Genomic DNA, 19,161 nt, shown 5'->3' with positions numbered 1-19,161 from the left:
TAATAAAATACACAGTGTTGTGCAAGTCAAAATGTGCCAAAATTAAAATAGGCAGAGATCCAAAAAATAATATTACTATTAATAATAAGTTTTATTATCTTGACATCCCTATGTAGTCCAAAGATTCATTGTGAGAGGCCCACACTAGCCATTATTCACATAATGCCTATCAATACCTCTCCTTAAAACCAATCACCAACAGAGCAATTACAACTACCTTTGGCAACTCATTCCACTTATTCACCATTCTGTAAACAAAAAATCTAGTCCTGTTGACTCCTTTATTAATTATACACTTACAAAACTTTAAGGAATGCTACTCTTTGCTCTCTGCCCTCTTTTCATGTTTTGAACAATTTCTTCTATCTAAAGTTAGTGATAAGGGGGTCGACGAAAGCATAAATGAGGAAAAGGAAGTAAAGTGTGGCTGAATGAGAGGTAGCGAGACAGAGAGAGTGAAATTGTCGGAATGCAAGATTTAATGAAACAGATATTGAAAATGAAAAATGAAATGAAGAATATGTTGAGTGATATTAGGCGTCTAGCGGAAACTAATGAAAGTATGCAGGAAAACAGAATGAAAGAACAAAGAGTAAAAGAAGTGACGAGTGATTTCAGGATAGCAGTATATGGAGACTCCATAATTAGAGGGCTAGTTACTGACAGAGTCCATAAGGTCTGCTATCCGGGTAGGAGAAGGAGTATGATAATTAAAGCATTGGACATGAGGAAGAAAGGAGCGAGAGAGTTAGTTGTGATTGTAGGAACAAATGATCTAACTGGACATAAGAAAGATGTGAGGACGAATATCAGGAGACTATTGAGAAGAGTAAAAGATAATAGTGTAGTAGGAAAGGTTGTCAGTGTGTTACCCAGGTATGATGATGATGAGTTGCGACGGAGAGCCAAAATCATGAATGGTATGCTGGCGGAGCTGTGTGAGGAGAAGGGAGCGGAATTTGTGGATGTCTGGCATGTGTTTGAGGGAAGAATGAAATTATACAGGTGTGATGGGTTACATTCAAATGGCTTTGGAGTGAGTGTGCTGGAGAAAGTGTTGCTGGATGAAAGTATAGTGTGTGGAAGTACAGTATGTGATGCATACCAGATATCAAAAGGAACAGATGAAGAGAAAAATCAGGAGAGTGGTACTGAAAAGACAGAAGTGCTTGGCAGTGGAAACAGTAGTAGTGTGAGAGAAGAAAAGGTGAATGTTGAAAGTGGCAGTGAATGTGTGTATGAAGATGGAGTATATTGCAATGTGGGTGGGAGAAGTGGAGACTGAGCAGGTATATGTGGTAAGTGGTGATAAAGGTGATTTGGTAAGTGTAGTTGGGAAATCACAACCAACATATGGTTTGGATAGGACTGGCTATAGACCTAAAAATGAACTGTTATGTTTGTTTACAAATGCCAGAAGTATCAGAAATAAAGGGGATGAAATGGTTTCAGTGATTGAGTTTAATCATCCCCAAATCATCGGAATAAGTGAAACATGGTTGAATGAGGATGATATTAACAGGAAGAGAAATGGAAGGGTACAGTATTTTTCGTGAGGATAGAACAGGCAGGAAGGGAGGGGGGAGTGCTGCTGATGATAGCAGGTGAATTAAGTCCACATAAGGTAGACATGAAAGGGGAAATAGTGGCAATGGTTATGAGGCAGTGTGGTGTAACGTGGAGGTTGAGAGGAAGACATATTTAGGTGGATGTTGCTATAGGCCTGGGAATGTGGAAGGTGGTGATGAAGAAATGTATAAACAACTTGGATTATTGAACAAAGGAAGGGTAATTATTATGGTGGTATAGATTGGAATGAAGAGATAGCATTTGGGAATAAGGAAAATGAATTTCTTGAGTTCTTGAGAGATAACTATCTCAGGCAGCATGTAAAGAAAGGCACGCAAGGATCAAGAGTTCTAGATCTCATAATTTCATCAGGGGATGTAATAGTGACAAAGGTTTCGCATTTTCCTCCAGTTGGTGAAAGTGATCATGAAGTAATCACCTGTGTTGTGGCTAGTCATATGCAGACTTTTGCGAGGAAAGGATATATGTATGGGGAATTATAAGGCTGGTGATTATGACAAACTTAGGAGACAACTTTGAGCTATAACATGGAACGAGGAGTTCAGCGGTAAGGAAATAAATGCTGCATAAGAACTTACAAAGAAATACATAACAGCATCAATGTACGAATGTATCCCAAAGGCCAAAAGGCTCAATAAGGTAGGTGTAAAATGGATGAATGTGGAGCTTAAGCATGAAATCTGGAAAAAGCAAGTACTTTGGGGAAAGTACAAGATGAATAACGGTAATCAGTCACATGAAGAATATAAAGAACAAGCCAGAGTGACTCAGTTAGTAATGAAAACAAAAGTAGAGTATGAGCAGAAACTGGCAAATCAGGCTAAGAAAAACCCTAGAGAGTTTTTTAGATATGCGGCAAGTAGAAGGAAAGAAAAACCCTAGAGAGTTTTTTTAGATATGTGGCAAGTAGAAGGAAGACTGATCATGGAAAGATGAAGTTAAGGGATGAAAGTGGTAGAAGGTAACTGCTGCAGACGACATTGTTGAGGTATTCAGTGATCAGTTTATAAGGGTGTTTCATCCTGATCAGGATGGAATCATGAGGAACTTAAGTGTAGAGGACATAGGAGAGGATAGCTTAAGCATCTTAAGAAGAGCATCTTAAGGGACTGTTCCAGGGAACTGGCATGTCTGTTTAATAAGAGTTTTGCAACAGCACAGGTTCCAAAGGAGTGGAAAGAGGGTAAAAATTGTTCCACTGCATAAAGGCGGTGATAAGGCTGTAGCTGCGGATTATAGGCCGGTCTGTATATCTGGAGTTGTGGTGAAGGTCCTGGAGAGATTGCTGAGAAGTAGGATACAGAAATGAGGTGATAACAGCAGTATTCTCTGTGGTTATCAGCATGGGTTTGTTAAGAGGAAATCATGTTTCACTAACTTATGTACCATAACAAGGTGACAAATACCTTGGACAAGGGAGATACATATATAGTGGTGTACTTGGATTTTGCAAAGGCTTTTGATAGACTGCCACATGACAAGCTCTTAAATAAATTGAAATAGATGGGATTGGATAACAGACTTCTGTGTTGGATCAATGATTGGCTGTCAGATAGGTATCAGAAAGTTGCATATGGGAGTGCAGTATCACGAAAGAGAAAAGTCACCAGTGGTGTGCCGCAGGGATCAGTTTTGGGGCCATCCATTGTTGTTCAGTTTGTATGTTAATGATATTGGGTCGAGTTTAACTAGTGATATATCCAGCTGTTTGCGGATGATGCAAAACTGGGGAGAGCAATGCACAGTCAGGCTGATGTTAATGCCTTACAAGAGGACTTGAATAGATTGCATGAATGGACAGGTAAATGGAACTGTCAGTTCAATGTTGCCAAGTGTAAGGGTTTGAGATTTGGTAAGCAACGATGGGATGCAAAGTATACACTTGGTGGGGAAACTTTAACAGAAGTAGAGGAGATGAGAGATCTAGGAGTGATGGTGGACAAGGACCTGAAATTCAAGGACAACATTGCACAAGTTGTGAACACGTCACATCGAATAATAGCAATGACGGAGAACTCTGACATGCAGAAATAGAGAGGTTATGATTCCATTGTATAAGGCCTTAATCAGGCCTCATATGGATTATTGCGCACAGATTTGGTTGTGTGGTTTTCATGGTGATGAGGATATGTTGGAAAGGGTACAGAGAAAATTCACAAAGTCAGTGATCTTTTGAATGTGGTGTACGAGAACAGATTGAGAGAATGTAAGTTGCAGAGCCTTGTGAATAGGAGGAAGTGTGGGGAGATATGATTGTGACATATAACTGGTCTGGGGTTGTTATCAGGTAGACATGGAAGAAATTTTTCATAGAATAGGAGAGGGGGAGTAGAACGAGAGGCCATTGCTGGAAACTGTATAAGGAGGGTGTGAGCAAAGGAGTGATAAGCAGGTTCTTTGCATGGAGGGTGGCTGGTGAGCGGAATGCATTACCTGAGTGTGTTGTGGATGTGGACATATTGAATCAGTTTAAGATGCAGTTGGATGAGCATTGTATGCCTCCCACAATGAGTCTCTGACTCCATGAAGGTCAAATGTTAATAATAATAATAATAATAATAAGATTTTACAAATTCCCTTAGTAACTCATATGTTTCTATCAGATTCCCTCTTTTCTGCCTATTGATCCAATTTTGTAAGCTACAAACTTATTGGTTACAAAATTTCTATCCTGATAGATACAATTCCACAGAGCTGTCAACATCTTTGTCATCTACCTTCTGAATCTTCTCCACTACTTCCTCATTTCTAAAAAAACAAGGAATGAAATCTGTGCACAGTAGTCCAGATGTAGATTGTATCAGAGTCTTATAAAAAGGAATAATAACTTACTTATTTCTATTTCTCATCATAGTTTTTGAAATCCAAGTGACCCTTTGAGGTACTTTTGCAATTTTTCCACTGTTCTGTGAACTTCAACTCCTTGTCTCCCATCACATCTAAATCGTTTCCTCATCAGTTTCTTGCATGAATATAATACACAGCTTATCTTTTTTATCCCAAAATATTAACTATTAAATAAATAAGAGAAAGGCATCACAGACACTTGCTTTTTTTTTTTTTTTTTTTTGTAATTCCTATCCATGGAAAAGCTGTAAACCTAAAGTACATCAGTGTTGTGAGTAGACTAAGGTTTTATTTTTTTATTTCATTTCATTTTTTTTTTTTACATAATCCAGAAACCTTGCTCTGATACCAAACATGGAACAAAAGTTCCATATTTGGTCCCAGAAGCATAAGCAGAACAGTGATCTTGCATTGGACAACAAAATTCATCCCCATGCACATATAATCACAAGCATTTATGCCAATTATTGGATTTAAACATAGCCTGTTGATTTGAAAGTATGCACACTATTCATTCAATCAAACAAGCCAGTGATTTCTTCTCTAAAAACTTCCTAACCCCTCTGACTGTGATTATATTCAGCACTGTATTTATTATGGTTAACTTGAAGCTAATGCCACATTTTGAATCTTCTTTTTTTATTTTCTATTGAGTTATGATTACCAGAGACAGACACATTAAAAGGATTACTTAAAGTCAAAGCTGGATAACTGGGAGAACACCTATATATCACTTGTAAGGAATACGAAGAGCTGACTAAAGCTTCTGACTGAATATTCAATTTGAACCATCATGTAATGCACCTTGTTATAAAGTACTGACCCAGATAGTGAATAAATGAGGATAGGTGGAAAGTTGGGACATAACCAACCAAACTGTATCCTATATTGGCTTAAACCGCAAACAAAAATTATGGTACATAATGAAATATTATTATTATTATTATGGGCAACTCTGAGGAGTCCTTAGACTCACTGAGAGAGTCCCCTAAACATCATGTCAAGAACTATCCAGCATTTGTGCAGTATCTGTCATACTTTGCTTTGAACTCATTCACAGTCATGGCACCCATAACAGACTCTGGCAACCTATTTCACTCATTCACTACTTTCCAAGCAAAAAATCTAGATCTAACACCCTTGCTAACTACACTCTTGCTCAGTTTCCATGGATTTCCCCTAGTTCTCCCACCAATACACCTGTTCTGAAAAAGTTCCTCTTAATTAATCTTGTAAAAACCCCTCAGGAATTTGTATGTCTCAATCATATCACCCCTTTTCTGCCTATCAACCAGTTTCTGTAACCCACAAATTTTCAACCTGTTCTCATAATGTTCATTCCATAGACCTGCTTTCATCTTGGTCACTCGCCTCTGGATTCTCTCCATCTCTCCTCATCACTAAGAAACTTTGGTGAAGATCTGGGCATAAGGCTCGATAAAGAGGAACAATAACCTGCTTGTCAAAGTGTTCTTCAGTAACCACATGATCTGATGAGCTGCTTTGGCCACTTTTTGCTATGTACTGTTACATCCTGAATGAGGAACTTTTAAAAGGAAACAATTCATTCGGGATTTAACAAGTCAGAAAAATCAGCTGAGAAAAAAAACTTGTACTCGAGCAGAAGAAATAAAGTACTAACTGTAAATAGAAATAGAAATACCTCCTTTTAGTAGAATTGTAATACCATGTAAAGAACTTTATGTATAAATTAGTATTATATGAATGCATCATGTATACAATGAATGGGTAAATTAGATGTAAACAATAGTCCAAAGGTCATGGGCAGGCCTGAGGCATTGGCAATCTTGGAAAGCGACGCACATTCGTTTCCCGGAAGACGCTGCTAGAGATCCCCGTGGACAAAGAAAGTAGCGGGGGAAAAGATTGCAGAAAGTAAGAGGGCACTATCTCAGCTAGTAACAGGGTGCTAAAAAGAGGGAAGTGAACGGAGAATAAAAAGGGTTTGCACCCCTTTCTCAAGGCTTTTTTTGCCTATTTTGCTGGATGATGATTCGACTTCTCCCATGGACCGGAAGTTCCTGATGGCGTTTCTTGACAATAGTATGATATCGGATGGTGCGCTTTTCCCTTCGATGTCTGAATTTCTGCAGTACTAAAGCATGAGATGTCGGCATATGCTGTCTTCACTCCTTCGCTGAAAGTTCCGACGGAATAATATCGTGGATGTATCCTGTAGAAACAAGGATGGCCCAAAACAGATCGAGAATAGACGAGGAAAAAATGCCAGGTGCAGAGCATAGCTTAATCTGATGACCATATTGACCCATCACGTGGATGCAGGCTTATGGAAGTATCGAGAGGTAATCCAAACAAAGAAGGACAGTTCAGACGGACCTGGAGATCCTGCCCCAAAAAATGGTAAAGTACAGATTTTGTTGTATAATTACCCAGTCGGAAAAAGGGAAAGATCATTGTAGTATAATAATCAAGTATGGACAGTATTTAAGAACTTTAAGTGATTATTTAGCACTGGCTAATGTCCATAAGACAAATTGTGACTAGCTTAATGCGCAAGACTAACATAGTAGGTAGAAAATTGATTAGAAGTGTATAATGTGTATATTATGTGTGTTTAATCTCTAACTTAAAAGAAGGATTTATTGTTCATGCATTACAGTATTAATCAGTTTGATTTAGCATGTCATTGAACTAATTGAAAGTGAGATTGGTCTAAGTGTATATGTCTTTAGATTCCAATAAATATGATTTTTCTTCTATACCTGAGTTTGCCTGTGATATGAATCAAAACTACCACTCATTAATCTGAACCATAGCAGGGGAAGGGGGGGGGATTGAAAGAAAGGTATAACATGTTGTTATAGAGGTTACGACTGCAAACCAGAATTTACTTAGCCACAGTAAAGCATTTAATTTATGAGTTTAAGCACTAAATTTATTCACCTATGTGCACCAAAAGTCTGGAAAAGTCTCCCTGAATAAGAGTCCCCTCTATTCTAAGATATTGGCTGGTGCAGCTTTAAAAAAATAAATTTGTCAATATCTGAAGAGGAGATGGTCCCAGAAAGAAATTAGAGGATTCGTTTCTTTTAGCAAGGAATAACCGTCTCCTCTTCAGATATTGACAAATTTATTTTTTTAAAGCTGCGCCAGCCAATATCTTAGAATAGAGGGGACTCTTATTCAGGGAGACTTTTTCAGGGTAAGCACGTGAGTAAAATTAGGAATCGGCTAGATATATAGAATTTGCTTTCCTTATAGAATGAACACGTAAGAAGTGATACAGATATTAGAGTCAGGGAGATTCTGCAAGTCTTGTAGTTAGTGTAGAGAGGTAAATTAATTTAGGAAAAGTCATAACTATATAACAATAGCACAGAGTAAATATTTAACAGTACCCACTAAACTTTAACTCCCTATCCACTAACACTTCCAGGTCTCTGGCTTCATCAATGTGGTATACAGTTGGTAATCTTTTCACTCCAAAATGCATAACCTCACACTTTGCCACATTAAACTGACCATTTTCCTTTGCCCAGTCTACAAATCTATCCAAATCATCCTGCAAAATTTTGACATTGTCTGTATTAACTATTGCTCTACCCAATTTTGCATCATCAGCAAATAACTCAATAGTTCCTCTCAGATCCTTTTCTATATGGTTAACAAATTAAACAGTAGTGGTCCAAGAGCAGAACCCTGCAACACACCACTAGCTTAAATATCAAGCTGACTGGGTACTTCTCAGTTAAACAAGGGGCCCCCACAGTTTTCATCATGAAACCAAGGCAAACAGAGAAAAAATCAGCTGCCAAAACAAACTCAACTTCAGCAGAAATGAGAATAGGCACCACCAACAAAAGAAGCATCAGTGAATAAGAAGTGGAACTAGGCGAAGAATTTGATAAATATCATGTTAATATAACTGGTGTGTTGCAGGTAATATGTTAACAGGCAAGATATTGCTAAATATTAGCTATAAGAATCAGCAATCATGGTTGAAGAAAAAATGAATAATCTATAATTTTTAACACTAAACACAAAAATAAAGATCTTAAATAGGAGGCAATTTCAAATATGAAATTGGACAAGTGAGATTTATTTGTTCCCAAGTTCCCACAGAAAGAAGTATAAGTATTTTTTTGAGTTATTAGAGAATGTAGCTGATATAAAGAAAAATAAAGTAAAAAGCTGGTTCTTGTCAGAGATCAAAACAAGAGAGTAAGATGCAAATTCCAGACATAGAAATTTTTTAAGAAAAATTAGGAGAAAGGAGAAAAACTAATAATAATGCTAAGCACCTGTTGGATTTCTGTTTTGGACATAGACTAGTCATTAATAACAGCAATGTCCAACATAAAGATGTGCCTAAATTCATATGGAAAGAATACACAAGAAATGTCTTATTGACAGAGTTTCACACTGGTTCAAGATTTAAGAGCATACAAGGGATTTGAAATAGGAAGGGATCACGATTCAGTTTTGAGCAGGATAAAAACGAATACTGGAAAGTAAAATATGTATGAAAGTTTTAAAATGTATCAAAGTTGGGCAGCTTTCAGAGGTGAACTATAGACTGAAGTATATACCTATTATTGTATAAAAAGGATGAAAGAGTATGAAAAGGAGAACCAAACCTTGGATATTCAGTGGAAAAATCTGGAAAAAAAACTGATCGAAAAACATTTATTGATAATAGTACATCAATAAAGAGTATTACAGTTGCTAGTTATATTTGAATGAAAATGTTCATATTTCTAAACAATTTTTTATTGTCTTCTTTATTTATCATCAAGTTCCAATAAGACTAGAAATAAATTTGTTTTTTTTTGGCGCCAGTCATACTTTGAGGTCCAGATCTATAGCTCAGTTGTGCACAAGTCTGGCACTGACTAAAATTGCTCAGTGATGTCCGTAATTTTGCTTTGAATAAACCAGCAACAGAAATAGCTGTTTAATTTGATTGAAATAGGAGGAGGAATTGCTAAGATGGCATCAAATGAGTTACTGTTACACTGCTGATAAATCTGTCTTATATGGAATTTACAAACAATCTTAAACTCCTTTGATGCTGTTTTAAAATCATTAATTTCTTTGGTTATGTTTATTAGTAAGAAACTATTATGGAAATATTTTTCTTAATTTCAGAGTCTTATGGCAAATGTCCTTATAGGTGGTAATAAAATACTGCATAACAACACAACTCAAGATCAAGGATTATTGACTGTAGTGAAAGACAGAAGAGAGAGAGAGAAAGAGAGAGAGAGAGACTAAAATTCAAGGACAATTTGTAAGAATTCAACTGAAGATAAGTTAGTTCAGTCTAATGGAGATACTAGAGTTTGCCCTCCTCAAAACTCAGGAGTTTGTTTTGCAGGTTTCCCCACCTGCAAAACAAACAAATATGCCTAAGAACATGCCCACCTTCCAGATACACATATCATGCAAGACGGGATTAACTGTTCTGTTGACAATTAAGGCATTAACTGGAGATAATGATAAAAATAGTACATTTTTGCCAATCAGAGTTCAACTATTGTGATAATGACATCAGTCATTATCACAACACTTGAAATCAGAGTTGTTTTCGATATGTACTGTATCCATGTATTAGTGTTTGTCTAATTTTTCACCTAAAATAGGAAATATTGAAGTCAAAGTTAAAGATGCACTGACAAATTTTAGTGGAGATCCTAAGTACATAATTCACTGAGTACAGTTATAAATGATTAACAGTGTATGGAGGAAGAAAGAAATGGAAGTATTGTCTGACCAAAGATTCGAGACCCTAGTCTGGAAACTTGCCAAGAAGAGTCAATTCATGTTGAAGGAGGGGAAAAGAAATAAGCTGATGTATGAATTGGTCACCAACACGCAAAATCATGTGCTTTATATGTAAAATTTTCCAACTGTTATACAAGCAAAATAGTTACACTTTAAAAACTACAATGTTCATAAAAGAAAAGTTAATTTTCTGATGTGTAATAATAAACAATTCATTCTACGAGACAAATTGATTACTCTATTATCAGAATGGATTCTCCTTCTTTTGACATGCACAGAAGTGTCGAAGGATCTCGTATCTGTGGGCATACAGTATCTGTAGGACAGTAATATGATCAAATGGTGACCCATACAAATTTGGCTCTCAACGTGTTCTCATTAAATCTACAGAGAGAATGATGCATTTGGTATAAGTAGTGATTCCTTATTCAACATTTGTTTTGAACATTTGTTCAAAAATTAATCATTTGTTTTCTTTGCAATTGATGTATGTGTGTTACAAGAAGGAAACATTTAATGCAATAACTAGTTTTTCTTATAAATTTTTTATTTAGTTTAATCCTTTATCCAAGTGTAAGCAAACAAAATTTGCACCTGAAGTATCTTCAGGACTGGGGCAACTTGTAGCAAAGGTGGACAAAGCTTCACATCACTTGCCTTAGTATCCCATAATGCAAAGCACATTTACTTGCAGACATGTATAATGCTATGCATTATGGGAAGGGTCACTACCCAGACTGGTTTTGACCTTTATTGAATGTTTAAGAACAGGTCAAACTCCAAGAACTTAGTGTTGTTTCCCTCAGTAACAGGCTCACCCTGCCACTGAGAAGAACTTTCACTGGTTGGCTCTACACCGTGGCAGGCTCACCCCATCACCAAGTAGAGCCGCTCATTTGCTCATATCTCACCTGAGGGGTAACAGCAGCAGCAACAGCCGTGCCTCAGTTAACTTCATGAGCTACAGCATTGCCATTCATTACTCCCCCCTACCCAGGACCTGGTTGACAGCAACAGCCGAGCCCCAGTTAAAACTTCATGGACTACAGCATTACCATTCATCACCCAAGCTTCCAACTGGTTTCGACCTTTATTGAGGTCTGTTCAGTGGGAGCCAGATCCAGAGGTGTACCAAGGTTGAAGCAATGCAGAAGTCATATTTACCAATACGAGTTGCCAAAAGGTGTCACACCTTATTATTAAATTACTCTGGATTAGAGGATTAGAGATGTTGGAAATTTTTTTCCACTTGGTTAGACTATAAATTATATATTTAGTTTAATCCTTTATTTAAGTGTAAGCAAACAAAGTTTGCGCCCGAAGTATCTTCAGGACTGAGGAAACTCGTAGCAAAGGTGGACAAAGCTTCACATCACTTACCTTAGTATCCCATAATGCAAAGCACATTTACTTGCAGACATGTATAATGCTATGCATTATGGGAAGGGTCACTATCCAGACTGGTTTCGACCTTTACTGAGGTCTCCTCAGTGGGAGCCAGACCTAGAGGTGTACCAAGGTTGAAGCAATGCAGAAGTCATATTTACCTATATGAGTTGCCAAAAGGTGTCACACCTTATTATTAAATAGTCTAACCATATTACATAACCATATTAAATAGTCTAACCAAGTGGAAAAATATTTCCAACAATTTAATAATAAGGTGTAACACCTTTTGGCAACTCATACACCTCTGGGTCTGGCTCCCACTAAAGAGACCTCAATAAAGTAGAAACTGGTCTGAGTAGTGACCTTTCCCATAATGCATAGCATTATACATGTCTGCAAGGAAATGTGCTTTGCATTATGGGATACTAAGGCAAGTGATGTGAAGCTTTGTCCACCTTTGCTACGAGTTTCCCCAGTCCTGAAGATACTTCAGGTGCAAACATTGTTTGCTTACACTTAGATAAAGGATTAAACTAAATATATAATTTATAGTCTAGCCAAATGGAAAAAAATTTCCAACATCTTTCTCTAATCCAGAGTAATTTAATAATAAGGTGTGACACCTTTTGGCAACTCGTATTGGTAAATATGACTTCTGCATTGCTTCAACCTTGGTACACCTCTGGGTCTGGCTCCCGCTGACAAGACCTCAATAAAGGTCGAAACTGGTTGGAAGCTTGGGTGATGAATGGTAATGCTGTAGCCCATGAAGTTTTAACTGAGGCTCGGCTGTTGCTGTCACCCAGGTCCTTGGTGGGAGAGTAATGAATGGCAATGCTGTAGCCCATGAAGTTAACTGAGGCACGGCTTTTGATGTTACACCTCAGATGACATATGAGCAAATGAGTAGCTCTGCTCAGTGGTGGGTGAGCCTGCCACGAGGTAGAGCCAATGCTGAGAGTTCTTCTCAGTGGCTGGGTGAGCATGTTACTGAGGGGAACAACACTTTTTTTTTTTTTTGAGTTTGACCTGTACTTGAACATTCAATAAAGATCGAAACTGGTCTGGGTAGTGACCCCTCCCATAATGCATAGCATTATACATGTCTGCAAGGAGATGTGCTTGGCATTATGGGACACTAAGGCAAGTGATGTGAAGCTTTGTCCACCTTTGCTACGAGTTGCCCCAGTCCTGAAGATCCTTCAGGTGCAAACATTGTTTGCTTACACTTGGATAAAGGATTAAACTAAATATATAATTTATAGTCTAACCAAATGAAAAAAAACTTCCAACATAGTTTTTCTTATGAATATAAATAATAATATTTATTGGGGGGAATAATAATCCTCCCCCACTTCAAAGCTATAATGTATTGCTTTTTGATCTGGAAATCTAGTAATTCCGTCTGGCTTGCTGCCATCCTGAATGATAGAAAACTTGTCACGAGTAAGAGCTTCCCCTCCTCCTCAGAAATTAATAACCATAAGATGGTGACTGATGCTATAGAAGATTGTTGCATTCAGGAGGATATCAATTATCCTAACATGCCTATTCCACTAGGCACTGTATTTAATTATGTTCTGGGTAAAGGAAAAGGTGAATTAAAATTCTTCAGGAAAGCTGACATTTTTTTACAACTCTGCCTGGAATATATTTACAAATATTTTTATCTCTGGCTGCATATTATTGCAACTGATGCATATTATACAGGTTTTAGTTCATGTAACAGATAACTCTGAACTTTAATGGCATATGTGTGGTAATTTTTAATAGGGACCTCCCATAATGAGTCTTCGACTCCATGGCGGTCTGAGGATAATAATAATAATAACAGTTAGAATTTATTGGGAAAAAGATCACCATTTTACATGTAACTGATTATTAGAAAAATACATATATGCATAAATAAATGATAATAGAAGTGTGAATCTTAATTATTGAAAAATGTTATCTGAAAATAAACTTTTAATAACAAAATTGACAATGCAGTATTTGATGTTGAATTTACCTTTCGTAACTCATCAGCAATAACAATATTCTCACAGTAGTCATCAAAGCACTTCTTAATACTTCCATTTTTTTGTACAATGTCTTCATTATAAAGGCGATCAAAAAAATCCATGGATACCAATGTACATGGTACATCTTCAGCAACCACTTTAGTTGGAGAAATACCTATAGAACCCCATGTGTTAGATGATGATAAAATTTGTAGGTTGCTTAATACCACAGGATCATTCATGAAACACTAAAAAAAAAAAAAAAAAAAAAAAGCTTTTCAAATTTGATGATGCTTAGCAATACAACAAAACATTTTCATACTAGAGTGAATCAGCAGTGCGATAAAAAATCTATCATTGAAACAGTGATCTAATGGATCTAATAGCAGGTTATTACAGTACTTTGAACTTTACATTACTGCCTTCCAAGAAAGCCATGAAATCTTGGACTGTATGATTCAACAGCAATGCATGTAAGTTCTTTAGGTAAATAATTATAATCTACAAGGTGAAAGGATTTCTAAATACTACATACAAGTAATAATAGTAATACAATCAACTCGTACTACAGCAAACTCATAGGGACCATAGGAATAATTTGTTATAGTGGTTAGTTTGCTACAGTGAATTTCCTTTAGCTTAGCATTACTTATGGAACTACTAATACTTACTGTAGTGAGCGTCAACTGTAGCTTTCAGTCGAAAGAGTGTAAATCAGTTAACTGATTCACCTGTTTTTCACATACATATAAAAGCATGCAGCACTCTGGTTGAATGAATTTATTGCACAGTTCAATTTTGATTTAAATTGGCTGGTATATAACATTTGTTATAATTAAGTAATAAGTATATTAAGTATATAAGTAAACTATAATGCAAATACAACATGAGAAATTTTAATAAACTTCTACATTTGTATTTATATTATAGCTTGCTATTCAACAACTTATTAGACCCTTTCTTTTAGAGAAATTTGTGCCATAGTTATATGAATTATTTACATGAAAACACAAGGCAAAGGAAATAGCTACAGCTAACACCTTTTTATTCCCATCTAGGGAGTAGGCGAGGCTGTTTTAGCCATATCTAATTTTTGGAGACTGAGTGGGCAGTTCAATATCTGCTGGTACCCAATCAGAGATAGCTGTCCCAAGGCTATCAGTAATTAAGCAGCATGCAGCGAAGAGAAGGCTCAACAAGTGCTGCCATCTCGGCACTTGTTGAGTTGATCTCTGTCACATTGTGACAGAGATCGACTAACTCAGGAATTAGTTGAAAAAAGGCTAAAATTTCCTCTAGTTGCTGACTAGATTCGAAACAAAGTCTTCCTTTGTGCAGTCAAGTGTCATGGTGTGCAAACGCCACATCCACTGAGCTACACAGACTCTGCAAAGGAAATATTCATTTGATTATAAGGCCATATATTTCGGTCTGAAACTTACAGTTTCAATGAAGATGGTTTGTAAGTTTCAGACCGAAATATATGGCCTTATAATCAAATAAATATTACCTTTGTAATATTTATGTTAAATATGTTTTCATGTAAATAATTCATATAACTTATTTGGTGAGCAAATAGGGTCACTAATTGGCAAGGATGCACAACATACAGCCTCTCCCTGTCAAGTCAACGCTGCTTTCCCGTGGTCACAAAAGGAACTCTGGCAAAACATCGATTCCTGCTACAAAGAGATACCTTCCTAGTTGGAGGAACTGCCAACTAGACACCAGGTGGTAGATGTCTTTCATCACTCAGTGAAATACCACCTCTCCTGGCTTACTGGAGGTCTGAGGTGGCAAGCCATATATTTGGTCACCAGAGCAAGGATCCCAGTTTGTCCACCCCCTCTTCTCCATTCAGTGTAAGTGATACCCTTCAAAGCAATGATGAACATATTTAGAGACCTATAACTGTCCATGGTGGCGGTGCCACAGACCAGCTGCCAGTTTGTGCATGGGCTTGAACCTGTCAGTAACAAGATAGGAAACATCCTGTTCAACTGGTGAATAATCTCACTGTTACATACTCTGTTGGATCATGCCTGGAGAAGGAGTCCAAGTAGTGGCATGTGGGGAATACTGTTGAGGTCATGTCATGCCCTAACTACTCAACCCACCAGGCCGAGGTATTTATCATATTAACAATGGGAAGATTTTCGTATGTTAGAACAAGGAGAAGGTACAAAGACAAGCAGCCATCCCTGAAAGTTGTGAAAGGAAGGCAAGTAAGCCGATAAGAAATAAGTTTTCTGTATGGAGAGTGGCAAAACCATGGAATGTATTGCCTGAGAGAGTGGTGAAAGTGCAGCTAGTGTGTCAGTTAAGAAATGGTATAACAGAATTTGTGTTGGCCAAGGTGGACCTCCAACAATGAGTCTTATGACCCACTGGAAATCTGGAATAATACTAATAACAATACAGAAATTTTCTGCATTGTTATTATTATTATTTATTAATTTAATATTTGTTATTAGTGATGAGTTGTCTTCATCACTGCAGTGTGTCTCCTGATTCATTCCCCCCTCCCCCCCTAGCATTATATCAAGATCCTTACCTCTTCCATTACATCTGATGATATACTGTAGTTCCACTAAAAGAATACTTGGCCTTCTATCTGCCACTCCAAAAGTTCAAAACCTTAACTATATTAAATTGATATCTCCACTATTTACTTGCTTTGCCAGCCTATTCAAATCCTCTGGAAAAAACTATATTCGTATCATTTCTAAAAATCCTTCTCAGCTTCACATATATCATCAGTAAACAACTGAACTTGCAATCCATTCACAAAATCAGTGACATAAAGAATGTGTGATAATGGTCCAAGTACTGAGCCCTGCAGAAACCTTACTCCATTAAAAAAAAAAAAAATTATGTTCAAGCAGAATTCATATCCTGGATCCTTCAGTTAAAACTTTAATATTTTATAGAATGAGCTATTTATACAACATAATGTACCAGTTTGAAATATGCACCCTTGTAATCAATGGGGTACCAATCTTTCTCTATTGAGAGGGCAGGCCATTTCATGTGCAAAGTTTGGCTTTCCTTAACTCATCCTCTAAAGGATAAGGATTTTCCAAGAGTATAATAATAAAAATATATGATAGATGTGAATGTGTGTGTGTGTGTGTGTGCACATGCATGCATGTGCAGAGAAGGAGGAACAACAAACTTTTTGAACTTCTCGATATCTATAAACTAGGTAAATTCTAGTATACAGAAAATTTAATAATTTTAAACATTTCAGAGACACATTTGCTTATTTATTTCTAGTATAAAATTCTGTACTTACAGATGTAAAATCATTCTTAAGCAAAGTAGTGTATGGTTGGTCATACTCAAATATTTGAAGACTTAATCCTCCTTTTATTGCCCTTAAAAATCAAAAACTATTAATACTGAATATAATAAAATATCAAATATAATATAAAAGCATGTGAGCAACAGATTTTATAACATATAACAACATTTATATAACATATTTTATAACATATAACAGTATTTATTCAACATTTTTGAAAACCTTTTGCCAACCTGGTTAAAGTATCTGTTTACCAACCAATAGGCTGGAGGTTTGAATCTTGCCATGCACATGGATGTGTTAGTAATTGTTTTCAGTGGAAGATCACCACCCTGTTTACCTGAAGTGGGTGCCTGAAGTGGCTTGAAAAAGTTTCTGGAACATGATCCAGAAGGTTTTTAAACCTATCTACACAATAAGAATAAGTGTCATCACATCATCTGTTCATTGGACATCCACAGATGCCGTATGGTCACTCCAATGCTCAGTGATGTACCACACCAATCCTTGCCAAGTAGTCCTGTTGTATGCTTTTCTCGAGGCTTCAACTCTCTGAAGATCAGTCACTCCACATGCACTATCCATCCATCTCATTGACAGTCTATCCCCGTCCTTTTTTTCCAGAAACTTTACCTTCTATTACTGTTCTGAGAAGTCCTCCTCTCATCCTATCAATGTGTCCAAAGTATTTTAACTTTCTTCTGTCAATATCCTTAACGAGCCTTAAAGTTCTACTGATCTTTTCTAACACCATTCATTTGTATGCCCTTCAGTATATGATATCCTCAACCAATAGCGCACTCAGGATTCAATCTTGAGGGGGGTGGGGTCCGAGTTAAGTAGATGATTTGAGAATACACAATATGCATCACATACAACCTATGACCAAGCATCTGCAATGATTGCTAATTCATAATTAGTATAGAAATAGAAGACATGACACAACATAAATAAAAAAAAGGAATTTTAATTAGGAAAAGATTTTTGGAAAATTTTCTAGTGTTTTTTTTCCCTTTTTCTTTGGGGGAGGGGGCAGGTCACCTTCCCCCCCCCCCCCCATCTGGGTGCGCCACTGTCCTCAACAGCCTTCAGTAATACCAAATTTCAAAAGTAGCTATCTTTTTCTTATCTGACTTCTTTAGGTTCCAAGTCTCACATCCATAAATTGCTGTTGGAAAAACAACTGCATCCAAAATATCTTCAACTTTGTTCCCATGGGGATAGATTGATCTTTCCAGAAAATAAATGAAAATTAAAAGTATAAATGAAAATAAGTAAATATATAAAAATCCTTTAAAAATGATTTATCATTTTTATTATATTAGAATTCCTTTTTCACAAGTTTGAGAATGAAACAGGAATAGTGACATTACAAGGAGTTATAATAAATTATTTAATTAATGTTTTTTTTTTTTTAATCAGTCAGTTTATTTCACACACACACACATTTCTGCACTGGAATGCTAAAAAAGATAAAATCAGAAATAAAACAAAAGCTACCACTTCTTTAGAAGCTCATCAAATGTTCTCTCTTCCAGCGTTTCGAATACTTTCTTGCCGAGGTACGAGAATGTGAAAATGGGCCGATTTTCACTAAGCTCTTGTAAGAACTGGAAAGCCATATTTGTTTGTTTGGTTTCTATAGCAACTCTGTCATCCACAGGTTACTGTAGACTGTCAAAAATACACATTTATTTAATTTTTATAATATGCAATTTTTTTTCTTTTATAAATAGCCTTCATTGCGCCAAAATATAACCTACAGCATTTTAACTTGGAATTCGCAAAAAAAAAAATAAAATAAAAATGAATAATAATAAAAAAAGAAAAGAAAAAAGAAAAAAAATTACGGATAAAGTTGGAGTTGAACGAAAAACGTTTTCATTTTTGCAGAAATGCAGATAACGACCTGTGTGAGTCTGTTTACGGTACACATTGAGAGAAATGCTTTCGTCTGCTTGTTTCGTAATTTAAATGTCCAGAAAAGGTAATTTTCCTTCATTCTCAAGTTCTAAGGTAAATTTGATTTTATGGTGAAACGAGTTTATGGATGCTATAAAATCAAACAATTAATAGGTTCCTTATTAATTGTTTGATTACATTTGTATTTGCTACACTGTGTTTCCATATTATGGATATGTCTTCAACATATCTCCACCAAATTGGCGGTTTAGGATTTGTATGTAATAAGATGTAATTTTGAACTTTTCCCTGAATAATTCCGCACAGGGAGGAGATAGAGGCTTCCCAACGCAAGGTCCGAAA

The 19,161-nt window shown here is 36.5% G+C and overlaps 1 protein-coding gene across 1 annotated transcript in view; it reads right to left on the bottom strand.

The window, feature by feature from the left end:
* LOC150094798 (cilia- and flagella-associated protein 300-like) overlaps positions 1-18,518 on the bottom strand; it is a 45,688-nt gene extending 27,170 nt beyond the window's left edge. Inside the window, exons 1-3 of the mRNA XM_090411665.1 lie at positions 18,397-18,518; positions 16,888-16,969; positions 13,601-13,840 (exon numbers count right to left, since the gene is read on the bottom strand). Of these exons, the coding sequence (XP_090267791.1) occupies positions 13,601-13,840; positions 16,888-16,969; positions 18,397-18,518 (444 nt within the window). The remainder of the gene's footprint in view (positions 1-13,600; positions 13,841-16,887; positions 16,970-18,396) is intronic.
* Positions 18,519-19,161: the final 643 nt, after the last annotated feature.

The sequence above is a fragment of the Typopeltis vanoorti genome, chromosome 21, assembly GCF_054136105.1.
Source record: "Typopeltis vanoorti isolate ZY-2024b chromosome 21, IOZ_Tvanoo_1.0, whole genome shotgun sequence".
Lineage (NCBI taxonomy): Eukaryota > Metazoa > Arthropoda > Arachnida > Uropygi > Thelyphonidae > Typopeltis > Typopeltis vanoorti.
This window is presented reverse-complemented; position numbering and strand designations above follow the sequence as displayed.